The 14,863-nt window shown below is 41.0% G+C and overlaps 1 protein-coding gene across 1 annotated transcript in view; it reads right to left on the bottom strand.

Moving 5' to 3' along the window:
• PPP2CB (protein phosphatase 2 catalytic subunit beta) overlaps window positions 1-14,391 on the bottom strand; it is a 29,672-nt gene extending 15,281 nt beyond the window's left edge. Inside the window, exon 1 of the mRNA XM_083175103.1 lies at window positions 13,978-14,391. Within this exon, the coding sequence (XP_083031229.1) occupies window positions 13,978-14,079 (102 nt within the window). The 5' untranslated portion in view covers window positions 14,080-14,391. The remainder of the gene's footprint in view (window positions 1-13,977) is intronic.
• Between the last annotated feature and the right edge of the window lie 472 nt (window positions 14,392-14,863).

Raw genomic sequence — 14,863 nt, 5'->3', positions numbered from 1 at the left:
GGGCAAAATACCGTTTAAGGCTGCAGTGGGAAAGCGCCAGAGTTGAAATACCGTTTAAAGTTAAACGGTATTTCAACCCGTTTCCAAAGCAGAGTTTTACACGGTAATCTACCGTTTAAGAGGCAATGGGAATGCATCTTAAACGGTAGAGATGATGGCTGATTTTTTTCAGCCATCATCTCCGTGTGTGTACGCTGCCGGGCTAAAAGATTAACCACTTTCAGCCCGGCGGTACGCCCCGCTGCCGCCGCCGCCCCCCCCCCCCCCCCCCGGGCGTTTATACTCACTTGTCCACGCTGCGTCCGGCTGGCTGCTGCTGCGGCTGGATGACGCTGGTCCGGCCACATGCCCCGCCTCCCTCCGTCCTGCTCCACACGGAGCAGCACTGGCCACCAATGTTTTTTTTTGTAAGCCAGTAATATATAGATTGCTGGCACATGCCAGCAATCTATATATTTCTGGAACCACTGGGCACCAATGTAAAACGTAAGCCAGTAATATATAGATTGCTGGCACATGCCAGCAATCTATATATTTCTGGAACCACTGGGCACCAATGTAAAACGTAAGCCAGTAATATATAGATTGCTGGCACATGCCAGCAATCTATATATTTCTGGAACCACTGGGCACCAATGTAAAACGTAAGCCAGTAATATATAGATTGCTGGCACATGCCAGCAATCTATATATTTCTGGAACCACTGGGCACCAATGATAAACCTAAGCCAGTAATATATAGATTGCTGGCACATGCCAGCAATCTATATATTTCTGGAACCACTGGGCACCAATGACAATCATAAGCCAGTAATATATAGATTGCTGGCACATGCCAGCAATCTATATATTGCAGGCACCACTGGGCACCAATGATTTAGTTATTAAGCAGTAATATATACATAGCTGGCACTGGCCAGCAATGTATATATTACTGTCCACCATGGGTTAAATTGAGCCGACATATAGCACAAATGTCGATGGCTGCGGGATTTGTACGCACCACTGGCCCCTCCCCCACCTTTTATTATGTGAAAACAACTGTGGGTGTGCACCTTTTTATCCCTGAAAAGCCCATTAAAGTCACAGGCACTCATTTGTGTTGTAAAAACGTTTTGAAGAGCTAAAACGTTTTACCTGCAATGGGAATGGTACTTAAATGGCATTTAAAACTGTAATCTGCTGCAGTGGGAATGCTAAATACCATTTAAGATTACCTGTAACTAAAACGGGTCTGCAGTGGGAAAGCAGCATTACTGTGCAGAACCCAGCAAATGTTTTATTTATAAACTTGGAATCAAATGGGAACAAGATGAAGCTTATATACGGTTCATTTTATAGCACCCTGCACTTTAGCAGAGAGAAGGGCATATTTTATTGTCCAACTTTTCTGTGATGTATTGCCAGTTGCAGTAGCAATAGATCTAGTCTAAAATTGTGCCCTTTAAGATTACAATATGCTTTCCTCACTGATTAGCGGAATGGTGGCAAAATAGATACTTTCAAGAAGATATATCAATTTCATAAACAAAAATAGTTAAAGATTTTAATTTGCTTACGCAGTTGTTGAAGTACAGTAATTGCTAGAGCGCACTGGGAAAACTAGCTGCAAAAACATTAAGAGGGAGATTCAATTGTTTTCCACTGCAGTTGCCACTAGATGGCTTCTGACAGAGCAATCCAATTGTTGCTCCATTCCGACGCACATGGCAACATGTGAGGGGACACATTTCTGCTCATATCTTCTTGAGGTGGCAAAGTGGAAAGGGCTAAAAATTTAGATTTTCAGGCACGACCAGCAGCCTATGCCAGCATTTCAGCTCGTACCCCCGAGGGTGGCAAGCTAAAAAGTGTGAAGAAATAACCTTTTGAGCAGTCAAATGGGACTTTTTGCACAGGGACTGTTTAGCCACATTTAGATGCTTTATGCAGCAGCACTAATAACATGCATCAGTTGAATAGCACTAATAACATGCATCAGCTTTACCCATATATTTCAGTGTGTATTGCATATATCGTTCTGTTTGTATTGGTCTTGCCATTGGCTACGCTGCTTTTTATGCATTTTGCAATGAATGGCACAAAAAAAGAATAAAAACAAACCCTGCAGATTTCAGGTAACTCTACCATGATTATATTACAAGACAAATTCCCTGAGAACAAAAACCAGCACATTTTTCAATAACTTCTCTTGTATAACCTACTAAGAGACCAATGTTTAAACTTGCCCTAAAAATGCATATACCTTGCTCCCTGACAAGTCACATACCAAGAACTAAAGACTAAACGGCCTGCTAATTATCCCTTGAACATCATCATACTGTATTTCTTTGATGATGGATCACTGCCGTTGGAAGAGGAAAAAAACCCTTAGCATATACTACCACAATAAACTATTATTTTGTAGATTTGGAAAGGTTTTCCATTTGAATCTCACTTAAGCCTTGTGCTCATAGATATGTACATAACATTTAGTGTTCATTGTGGCAACCGCCATCTTTGAAAACCCATGCAGTTCCTGTTACCTGTCTGGGGTGTCGCTGTCTGCTGTGGTGTTTCTAGTATAGGTCTCGTTTGCATATAATTGCTGATATACAGATCACAGGGTGCTAGAAGCACCACAGAAGACAGCGACATCCCAGGCAGGGAAGAGGAACTGCATGGGTTTTAAAAGGTAGCAAGTGCTAGAATGAACACTAAACATTAACAAGGCAAGGATTGGTTTAACATACAGATGTGTCTTCATACAGCTAGTATGTTTTTTGCATATGGCGCCATGAGACACTTGGCTCAATGAGTAGAAATGAATACTTTATCCTAAAAATTGTAGCTAAGCTATCCGGGCACTCGTTATGTGAAATGCTATTGCTAATGGTTTGTCACTTGAGCTGCCTGTTCTCCTTGACACACAATAGCACATACACACACTAAACAATATTGTTAACATTAACAACATCGTTCAGTGACCACATCCAGGAGCATGCCGTCTCTGACAGGATTGTCAGGATTTTAATGTATGTACAGATGACACAGGGGGCTGTTAAAGACCCACAGAAGTGTGCATTGTTAACGTTATAATGTCTATACATTAGGTGATATGCAGGATATGGTTACCGTCCATATTTTTTTTTTAAATAACATTAATCAAATCACCACTAGATGTATTGTAACCACAGCAGCTAACAGAGGTACAATATAACTACTTTTGTTGCAAAGTGTGCATATCAATACATATTTGTGACTGAGTTCATACAGAAGTACAAGTAATGCCAGCCCAGTGGTAAGTTAATTGCATAACTTGCAAAAAACCTGTCTGTAGAGTAGAAAATAACTTGGGTTTCAAAAAAAGAAAATGAGAATGCTGAGAATAGGCTTTAAGTGTTGTTTGTTCAGTTGTACAAATTCTCAATTGTTGTTACGTTTCTCCTTACTGCATGCATCTGACAAACGGGTTGTCATGGAGCTCACTGTGCTGCCTAAATCTATAAATACTTCTGCAACACAGTATACTGTAGGTAAAGAATATTTCAAGCAAGATAAATTCCCTATTAGCGGACTACACAAAAGGTAACACACTGAAAAATCATCAATACAACATTTCCTCTTTTGCTCTCAAAAATGTACAAAAATGTTCCTTATTTAATAACATTTCTTAAAATAAAAAAAACACAAAACATGTATGCCATGCTTAGAAAAAGATTTCTGCAGTACAAGAATTGTATCTTAGGTGAAGCAAAGCATACTAACATCATAACTAAATGTTACACCTGGTGCGATTGAGGCTAATGGACGATTTCCATCCAATTTTGACTAAGTAATTTTCGCTTACTACACCTACGATTTTGACTATCTTTCTATTTTTCCATGGAAAGAGCTGAATCTGCAGGGTGGAGTCCCGGCCGGGATTGAATAGGTGCTGGCCAACATTTCCAAGTAATGGAAATATCGCCCAGCATTGAACCCCCCCCAAATACGGTGTCTGATGATTTGTATACAATTTGTAGGTAGAGGGGAAAAGTACTCTCTCTTTTGTTGGGGCTCTCTTATTAATCAAAAAAATTATTCATTCTGTAGTTATGATAAGTGTAATAAAGGTTTTGGTAGAATTAGCCAATACATATCAGTGTGTCCAAATGTAGCAAACTGTTCAAATAAAATCCGTGAAATGCTTAAAACTTTTATTAGAGTCAATTAAAATAGGGGAGACACATACACACGTATAAAAATGACGACACTGACATACACACATATATGTATCACTCTATATATAATGTGATAACAACTGCGTTGCTTTACAGTGTAGGTCTGTTGGTATGAAACGGATTGAGCTCTATATGATTGACAGATAAATACAATTCTGTTCAGTAGTTACAGAGCTAGCTAATCCATATAAAGTATGTTAGTTGTCGCAGTAGAAAGTTTATAGAAACACATAACTGTGTAATGTGAACTGATACTAATTATCCGTACTAATTCTGTAAGGTAGTGAGAATTACTGTATAGCTATTAACTATTATATGGGAGGGTAAACATGGATTCGTTTGAACAAATAGCCAGCCAAAATATTTGCAAAGAAATTGGATAGGGTAATGACACGTAATTGTGTCGTAACCGGTATATTCAATGGTTATCAATATTATGGTGACACTGTATTATGGGCCTTATTCTAGTTCACTATGAGGCAAATTCCTTCTTCGCTGGACAAAACCATGTGCGCTGCAGGGGGGCAGATGTAACATGTGCAGAGAGATTTAACTTTGGGTGAGTTATTTTGTTTCTGTGCAGGGTAAATACTGACTGCTTTATTTTTACACTGCAATATAGATCTCACTTTGAAGAAAAACCCCACCCAAATCTAATTCTCTCTGCACATGTTACATCTGCCCCCCTGCAGTGCACAAGGTTTTGTCCAGCTAAGAAGGAATTTGCTTAAAAGAGTGAACTAGAATAAGGCCCTTTGTCTCAAATATGCAGCCTCCCCTATGCTGCTGATGGATATAGTTCAATATCAATTCAATGTGGTATTCTTCCCTAGGATAGGTTGTAAGAAAAGACAGTCAGTCTTAAGGCCTTCATACATTAGTCTGACTTGTCCTAGGGACAAGTCGGACCTGATTTCCCCTGCAGCTCCCCAGGAGGGGGACACACGATTAGGAACTTGATGTGCCAAGTTTTGCATATGATAAATCGCATGGATTTATCATATGCCATCCCCAGGGAGCTGCAGGAGGAGGGAGCGGCTGCGTAAGGAGCCGAGAAGGAGGAAGCTGTTGCAGTGCCAGCGGGAGCAGGGCGCCGGGCAGGGAGAAGACGCTAGCTGCCGGGCAGCGGCAGGAGCCGGGGAAAGCAGAGCACTTGAAAAAAATCAAGGCACCAGGCTGTTTTAGTGGGGTGTGGCGCATTTTGCCCTTTAAAAATCGGGCAGGGCGCTAAAACAGCCTAGCGGGAACACTAACCACATAGAGATAAAACAATCCCATATGCCAAGGTAACTGAGTACCATACTCACTGGAGGTGCAGGTGCAATAAACACATAACGTTTCTTTAGAGAACTGGTCCCCTTTAATCTACTCAAGCTGTAAACCAGGCATGTCCAACGTTGGCCCTCCAGATGTTTTGAAACTACACATCCCAGCATGCTTTGCAATAGTTTTAGCATTCTGTAATAGCAAAACTGTGGCAAAGCATGCTGGGATGTGTAGTTTCAAAACATCTGGAGGGCCAACGTTGGACATGCCTGCTGTAAACCTTATGTGTGGAGGTATATAACAGAAACAAAGAGGGGGAGGACTGGTCTCAGTAAAAAATATTTAATTAAAAAAGTACAATTGTAATGTGGCCCAATAGCCACAAATACAGATAGTAAAAAAAAAAAAAAAAAATGAAATAACTCACTTCTCATCCAACATGTTTCGGCGGTCCTAGCTGCCTCTCTCAAGGATAGAGAGTGAGTGATCTGACAGGTATTTATATAGCAAGATGTAGGAACCATTTCCGGTTCACCGTAATTAAGGTAAACGGGACTAATAGCTGTAAACTATCGCACCAATGTATTCTGGGATACATAGCTTAAATAACGTATAATTCAAGGTATGAATTGATAGAAGTCAAATAACTCTATATAAAGCAGATGCAGACTTTTGTAGTGTGAACCACATATCCAAGTCGCCGCTTCCTGGATGTGGAACGCACGCCCGGAAGTCAGGTGACTCTAGTTGATTTTAGAGAATGGGACTGATATCCAATTTAAGAAGCCGTTTAGCTGGTATTACTAAAACAGTGAGATGAGCATATACTTAAGAATTATTTGTATATATCTGAAAAGTGTTTAAACAGCTAAATGCCGTAAATACGTCTGGATGTTCTGCACATGACCGGAAGTTATCACGAAGTGTATCCTAATACTATGTCCCCGCTATGAACGGGATAATAAGTACATGGGAAATGTAACATCCTGTCTTTACTTATTATCCCGTTCATAGCGGGAACACAGTTTTGAGTGACGTGCTGCTATGCGATCCGTACGGAGCAGCATTTTGCCTTTGCTAATAGGCAAAACACTACACTTTTAGCTGGAAAGACAATGCCTGCACTGCCTTTCTCTACGTCTGATGGGACCGTGCATCACTATTGCTGGGGCATACTAAGGGCAGTATTCAATGAGAAAGTTCTCCGTGCATGGAGAGCGTTAAAAAAAAAAAAAAATTAAAAAAAATATATTTTTTTTAAATTAAATATATATTCATGTGCTTAATAAAAATAACATGCCCCTTCACAGAAAAAAAAACCTGATTTTATTTACACCAAAATAAAAAAAAAAAACCTTTTAGTTTAAAAATTCACATTCCAGATCTCCATCAAAAGATGGAGAATTTCTACACGGAGAGAGACGGAGAAAATCACTCAAGGTGCGTACACACGGGGGCAATTTTGTCCAAAATCGCGGGAAATATGGTCGCTGAGCGACCATATTGCCCGCAATGGGAGTGTGCACAGGCGATATATCGCCGGGTGCGCGCTCCTGTTTTTGCCCCTGTGGTGATCGCTGGTCGCAGGAACATGCTCCTGCGACCAGCTGATTACCACTGCCGGGCTCCCCTCGGCAGTTTCTTTTTCATCAGCGACCATCACTGGTCGCTGATGAACAGGAGAAACTGAGCAATATATTGCTCAGCCATATATTGCTCAGCAATATATGGCTGAGCAATATATCTCCCCCGTGTGTACACAGCATTAGAAAGACGGAGAATATTTCACATTGAATAGAGTTGCTCGCTTTTGGAGAGCAAAATGCTCCGTCCAAGGCGAACAAAGCACAAATTCTCCATAAAACACAGATAATTTTTCTCATTGAATACTGCCCTAAGTGATATAGCCAGATCGCTTAGAAACGGGGCTGATATTGCCTTGTGTGTATGCCCCTTTACACTTCATGGGTAATAAAACAGTAATAAGGAGAACAGGTAATGACAAAGTGGTGAGGTTTAACCTCTTCAGTGGTAATTTTTTTTTATAGGGAGCGCTCCCCACTTGCTGAGGTTTTTTTGGGAGCACTCCCTAAAAACAACCCCACCACAGTCCCTCCCGGGGCCGGGCAGAACAGCTGAGCACTATGTCAGCCACTGCTCGGCCCTGCACCCGGCCGTATACGGCGTGACGTTAGCAAGCCATGCCGCACAATCCCGGGGAGAAGGAGGCGGGACCGGAAAGCTAGAGCCAGTCAGCGACTAAAGCTATAAAAAAAGCACAGTGGTACATTAGTGCCTGATATAGCAAATTGAGGAGTGCAATTGCACTAGAAAGCACAAATTAATTCTACACCTATAAGTCCACAGGGGTGTGGATCATTTGGCCTACAACAACTAGGTTGACAAGCATTGGGTCGACATGATATTAGGTCGACACAAGCGCTAGGTCGACATGACATTAGGTAGACAGTCAAAAGGTCGACATGGGGGTTTTCACTGATTTTTTACCCGAATGTCGACACGGACACAGTTTGAAGTGCACCGCATCCCCTTGCTTCGCTCGCTATTTTATTCTCCCACCACGCCCTAGTGGATGGTAGTGCATGACGTACCGTCTGTGGGCACGTCAGCTCAAAATACAGTGAAAAACCCCATGTCGACCCTTTGACTGTGGACCTAGCCCCACATCGACCATAACACACGTCGACCTAGTGGTGTTGACCCAATGCTTGTCTACCTAGATTTTGTAGACCTAATGACCGTATCCCACCCACTGGACTGAGGCTATTATTTCACATAGAATATTCACTCCATTTGGATACAAAATCAAATGGACAACATTGTTTCAATATATTAGAAAGGAGAACATACCGCTTGTGAGTATTATCCGTACACTCATTTACACAAATAATATTGGGAGGACTTTTTTTTTTCTAAATGGTACAAGATAAGTGTTTTGTTTTAAATAAACTATATTTTATAATAAATTTTATGTGAACTGATATAGATGCGCTCTCTCTTATTGATTTTATGTGCTAGATCGATTTCCAGTATCGTTGTTTGGGAGCTGCACATATATATCATTAAAAGCACTTTTGATATTGATACTAGATTGGAGTTTGAGGCATCCCACCAATTAGGGAATTATTAAGATAGACCAATATTGCACCTGATTTCTTTTTTTTTAACAATTTCCAGAATGGTTTAGTAAATCTGGCATGTATATATATATATATATATATATATATATATATATATATATATATATATATATATATATATATATTTTTTTTTTTTCCCCTATGCATGCCCAGCTGTGTGTGTTACAGTACTGCTGTGTACAAGGACCTCACACAGTGCAGTGCGTCAGACCCTTGTGTATAACACACTTTCCTGCGCGATGCCCCGGGTCCCGCCTCCAAGCCTGCGCGCTTCTTCAGTAGAGTCAACTAGTTGCTGCGCCATCTCTGCAGCACCGACATTCTTTGCCTGGTTATATACAGGAAAGGTAAGGATATAATTCAAGCGCTGTCTGTGTTCTCTTCACTTCTCCCGTTCTCATGGGTCGATATGCGAAAATAAAGAAAAAGAACAAAATGTGTGGGACTGTATTTTTCGTTTCAGAACATACAAAGGGAATAGAAGTAGAACGTACCACACTCACAGAAAGAGTGTGTATTTAAAACTCATAAAGGTATCTTTTTTGGTGATTATATAGCCTTCACCAAAATCCACCCGGGTGGATTTTGGTGAAGGCTATATAATCACCAAAAATTATACCTTTATGAGTTTTAAATACACACTCTTTCTGTGAGTGTGGTACGTTCCACTTCTATTCCCTTTGTATGTTCTGAAACGAAAAATACAGTCCCACACATTTTGTTCTTTTTCTTTATTTTCGCATATCGACCCATGAGAACGGGAGAAGTGAAGAGAACACAGACAGCGCTTGAATTATATCCTTACCTTTCCTGTATATTATTGTCTTACTTGTTTAGGTTGAACAAGTTCTTTGGTTATATTGAGCTGCTCTTCTGTTTTTTTCTGCGCCTTGGAAACCTCCAGTATTTTATATTATACATTTGCCTGGTTATAGGCTCCTGTCAAGGTATACCCATCTCTAGTCCAGGGGAAATACATTTGCACAGACTGTCACTATATCATACTGACACTTATAGTTGCGTGGACATCACATTATCGATGACTATACCACACACAGCCTGGCAGCCATAGATGATGATTATCATGTATGGCTGTGTGTGGTACAAATTTTGTACCACACACAGGCATACATGGTAATTTATTTATTAACCGTTTCTTATATAGTGCAGCAGATTCCGTTGCGTTTTAAAATTGTGAAAAGATAAAAGAAACTGGGTAACAGACAGACTTGGATGTTAGAGGGCCCTGCTGCAAGCTTACAATCTATAGGGACATAGGAGGTAAACACAAGGACAGGCCCCAGTAATAGCGTAGCTTGTAGGTCCAGAAGGGAAGCTATATAATACATAGGAGGGTTATGCGTGTAGAACTTAAATATAATAGGCTTTCCTAAATAGGTCAGTTTTTAGGGAACGCTTGAAAGTTAGTGGAGAGTCTTATTGTGCGTGGAAGGGCATTCCATAGGGTGGGAGCAGCCCAATGAAAGTCCTGTAATAGTGAATGGGAGCCAGTGTTCTGTGCAGAAGAGAGACGCAGAGCTTGTGCAGAGCGGAGTGGTCCAGCTGGGAGATATTTTGTGATAAGTAAAGAGATATATGCTGGCGCAGTATGGTTAATAGCTTTATATGTGAGTAAAAGTGTTTTATATTGAATACAGTATAATACAGGCAACCAACATAGGCACTGGCAGAGCGGAGCAGCAGACGATGAGCAGCTTGCTCATCCCCAGGCAATGTACCGTACTAGCAGGACATATCAATTTCTGGGGGTACAGTTTGTACTACAGCTATATGATTTCCTTCCTTTAAAATCAAGGGGGTAACGTCAGCGTATCTAAATATATTTTGGGATAAAAGTTCCCTGACCACTGGCCTAGGGTGTCACTCTGATTTGGGGCTTCTAGCACACTCTGGTCTGAACCCTCAGCACCGAGCAGCAACATTCCAGTAAGTAAATAGGAACTGTAGAGGTTTTGAAAGGTGCAGTGAACTAGACTCAACAGTATTGCAGTAGAAATTGGAGATTATCCGCTGTGGTCCTTCTGTGATACGTTCAAGGAATACTAAATATTTGTGCTTATCCAATGAAAATAGATGTGTTGGGGGTTTAAGCTGCAAATATTCAATGATAAATGGACCCCTAAATATTTAAGAAACTACAGTCACTATTACTAGAGTGCGGGCTGAAACTATCTCAGGTCATTGGAAGCAGACGATAAGTTCAGAATCCACAAAAGGAAAATCATCAGAAAGGGGTGATGAGATAATGGTGTAAGAAAAGAGAACTCAAAATAGGTCATGTTTGTGAGAGCATACCATCTATGGTGAGCAGTCATAATCATTACCAAATATTATATAATACCAGTTGTTTACAACATTTTATTTTCATGATTTCTTTCCTACTGTTTTCCACCATTCAACTATTTCTCCCATACACACAAACACACACACCTTCTCCACACCCCTCTCAAATACAAAAAGCTGTAAAAACATACTCCTCTCACCGACTATGACCTGGGGAGGGACTGAATGTGATTATTCCCTCATGCACTACATGCTACCAGGTGAGAGGTGCACAGCTGGCATCCCATAAAATTTACTTATGGCTTGGAGATAAAACAGCGATTGATGGCAAATATAGCCAATCTATGATTTCAGTTGCCACCTCTCAGCTAATGTGCAGAACCAGTATCCTATTTATAGGCATTTTCATGCAATCTAAATAAACTGTCACCAAAATGCCTCTTAGTACACTGTATGTGTGCGGTGTAAGAGAGTTTGCTCATTTCCCTGTACTGTATCTACTGCAAAAGTAACTTTGAAACTGTCAGGTGGTCTTGCGTGCCTTACTTAGAGGGCCTGTGAGAGCAGGTATGTGCAATACACATTATACCAAACATGCACACCCCAATGTTGTGACAATTTTTAATCACTGCTTTGTTGTGGCTTTCAATTAGTCCTGCTCATCCCTTACCCCACCAGTTAATGCAGGTTGACCAATTACTTTTGATGGTATTCTTTGCAGAACAAGGAGAGACCCAAGAAAAAGTGTTTGGAAGCAGACGCAGGGCACCTTGGTAAGAAAACACCAAGTACTTGAGAGAATGTTAAGTAAAAAAATGGAAACCTAAAAAAGTAAGCTAGCTGTGGGCAATAGAATGTCTTGCTTATCAAGATTATTCCTGATCAATGAATCAGACCATGCCTATCTGAACATTTATATCTATACTGCACAATTATTTTACATAGAATACTGAACAGTACATGTAATTTTCTCTACCATTGGAACATACACTCTATTGTGGAAATTCAATTAGAGGCCAATTTTGAGCAATACCACACTGCAACGGTTTTCGAACACTGGTATCCTACATCAAGTTGATTACACCCCTAACTGTACATTTTTGTTTGAAGCCTCAAAGTGTGTATTAAATATGCAATTTAGGAGCGCAATAAATTAAGGCTTCATTACAAATGTAATTGATGTTCTGCTATCAACAAAGTGGCTGATACATATTGAAGCCCATGCAATAAATTGGTTCTCCTATGGTCATGTGCTACAAATGTTGCATGTTCAGTGTGTTGTCTGCTCTACAGATGGAATGTTCCTTTGTAGAAGCACATTTTTAGCTATGAAGCATAACTGGACCACTATAGCAGCCCCTCACATAAAGGGATGGGAGATTTTTTAAATGACACTGGAAATCAACTTTCACAGTGTTATAAACTTAGACAGAGTTGCTTTGTTTAATACATGTATTAATAGGCTCCAATCAAGGGTACTGTCAACTAGTACTTTTCTAAATGGATCTGTGACACACACACACACACACAGTAGCAAAGAACAGAAGCCCGGGTAATGAGCAAGGCACTGTTTTACAGAACCTAAACCCTATTGGGTAGTAACGACACAAAATGTACTGTTTTTTGGGGGTTCCTCAGCTGTCATCAGGGATGGGCGGTGCAGTAATTGGCTAGTATCAGATCCACATTTGTACACAAACAAATGAACCTAAGGATTCATGTGGGCATCACACAAATGTGCAGCAGTATATACTACTGGAAAGTAGGCAAATTTTGATGAGAGATATGAGGACAACTTAGGCAGGGGAGACAATGTCTCCTCGCCTGTCTTAGACCAGTATATACCAGAGTTTTGACAATAAAAATAATTAGAATACAAAGATATTTAAAATATATTAATTGTATTATTTTCTTATGATGTTTTGTAGTCAAAACCCTGGGAGTTTGAAAAGTGAGGCATTGCCTCCCATGCCTACTGTACTTTGTTTTCATAGTTCTGATCAAAATTAACCTACTTTCCAGCAGTATATACTGCATAACTTTCTTCCTCACCTGACTGCACATGACCGTCAAATATGCTTGAGATGCTCAACCCATAGGAGCCTAAATATGTCCTTGACACTGATTTTTTTATTTCCAAATTATATATATTTTTAAATAAAAATTGAAATTGAACATACAGTAACATCAAAATGATTTATTTAGTCTATAGTCTGTGTGGCACACAAGCTGTGTGAGGTTACTTGTGGTTTGGGTAATAAAAACTCTAATGCTGCGTACACACGGTGAGATTTGACATTAGATTTTGACTATATAGTAAAAAAATCGCATGCAGATCACACAGGTTTTTTACCTTGCGATCCAGATACGCACAAATCGAAACCCAGATAGACAGGGCAGCAATAACTATATAGTGCAAATATAATGGTGATTGTATGAATTGTATGTTAAAAAAAAACCTTTATTTCCTATCTGCAGGTAAACACAATCCCGGAGATGATCAATAAGCAATGCAAGGCTGAAGCAACCATTAAATGAACACACTGCACCTATATTAATCATACAAAATATTTTGCTGGAACAGTATATATTTTGAAGTATAATATCACTGAATAAGCATATGTACACTCAATAGATGCAAAAATATATATACAAAAAAATTCACTGTATCACAGCATTAGGAAGCTGTGCTGCTTTACATTTACTATGTACATAGGTAAAATGATTCTAATATAAAATCCTAATCTGACATATCACATCGTACACAGAAAACATTCTCTGTTAATTAAACCTTGAAAACCATCCACATCACCTAATCTGTAGCTGAGAGTGCGGTATAGAGGCGATCTCCCACCCATCAGCCTACAGCCAGCGGCATGTGAGGAAACGTATTCCCCTTGATGCATTTGCCTACTGTAGGCCCCTGCAGTGTGGGGACGTGTGTGTGCGTGTGTATATATAGCTACACTGCATGCATACATACATACATACATACATACATACATACAGTATATAGATCCTAGGCGGGCGGGAGGGCGGCTCACCTTCTCGCACAGGGTGCGCACTTGGTTCTCGTTGAGCTGTTTACAGTCATTGAGTTGCTCGATCCACTGGTCCAGCTCCTTCGTGAACGTCTTGTCCTCCATGTCCAGCACCTCCCCGAGCGCCCCCCAGGGACACCGCAGACTATACGGCCGAGTTGCCCCCGCCTCCCCCTAGCGCCGGGCTCTGCGCCTGTTACACTATGCGCCTGTCCACCCGGTGTGTGTGTCTCTCAGAGGAGGAGGCCGCCGCGCCGCTGCGTCGCTGCTTCTTTCCTCCTCCTCATTCAATCTCGCCTTCACCCCCAGAGCAGGGAGCGCGCACCGAGGAGGGGGTGAGCAGAAAGGAATCGCGCACGGAGACGCCAAACGGAACCAGGAGAAGAACGTGCGCGCTCACATGCTGGTAAACATCAGGGGGAGACGCAGAGAATTCGGGAGCGCGCCCGCAACCGTCAGTATGGTGGATGCGGGGGTGGCTGTACGTAGCGCGCAGCCAGGGAGTGCTCGGCGCATGCGCAGAGCTCATGAGTATGCAAGAAGTGGCGTTTCTTTTTTTCAACGTGCTTTATTAACAGTGTAAACGATACATAATAATGACAGTAAACACGCTGATGCCTGTATCGCGATGCTTTTCGCAATATCTTCTGTGTTACCACCTGTAATTTGATGTCAACAATGGAAACCTGAAAATCGGATGTTCAGAGTATGCAGTCTGCTATAGTTCTGTCTTGGTCTTCACATACCCTCCAACATCTGAAGGGCAGAAATCGGTACACATGCAAAAGGGGGCGTGGTCACAGGCAAAAGGGGCGTAGTCACACCCACTTTCCGAATGTGTATTGAGCATTGGGCAATTTTTTATTCTTTTTACATATTTACAGTTATT

The sequence above is a fragment of the Crinia signifera genome, chromosome 1 (assembly GCF_055691185.1).
Source record: "Crinia signifera chromosome 1, ASM5569118v1, whole genome shotgun sequence".
Classification (NCBI taxonomy): domain Eukaryota; kingdom Metazoa; phylum Chordata; class Amphibia; order Anura; family Myobatrachidae; genus Crinia; species Crinia signifera.
Note: the sequence above shows the minus strand (reverse complement) of the source record. Positions and strands in the feature narration are given on the sequence as shown.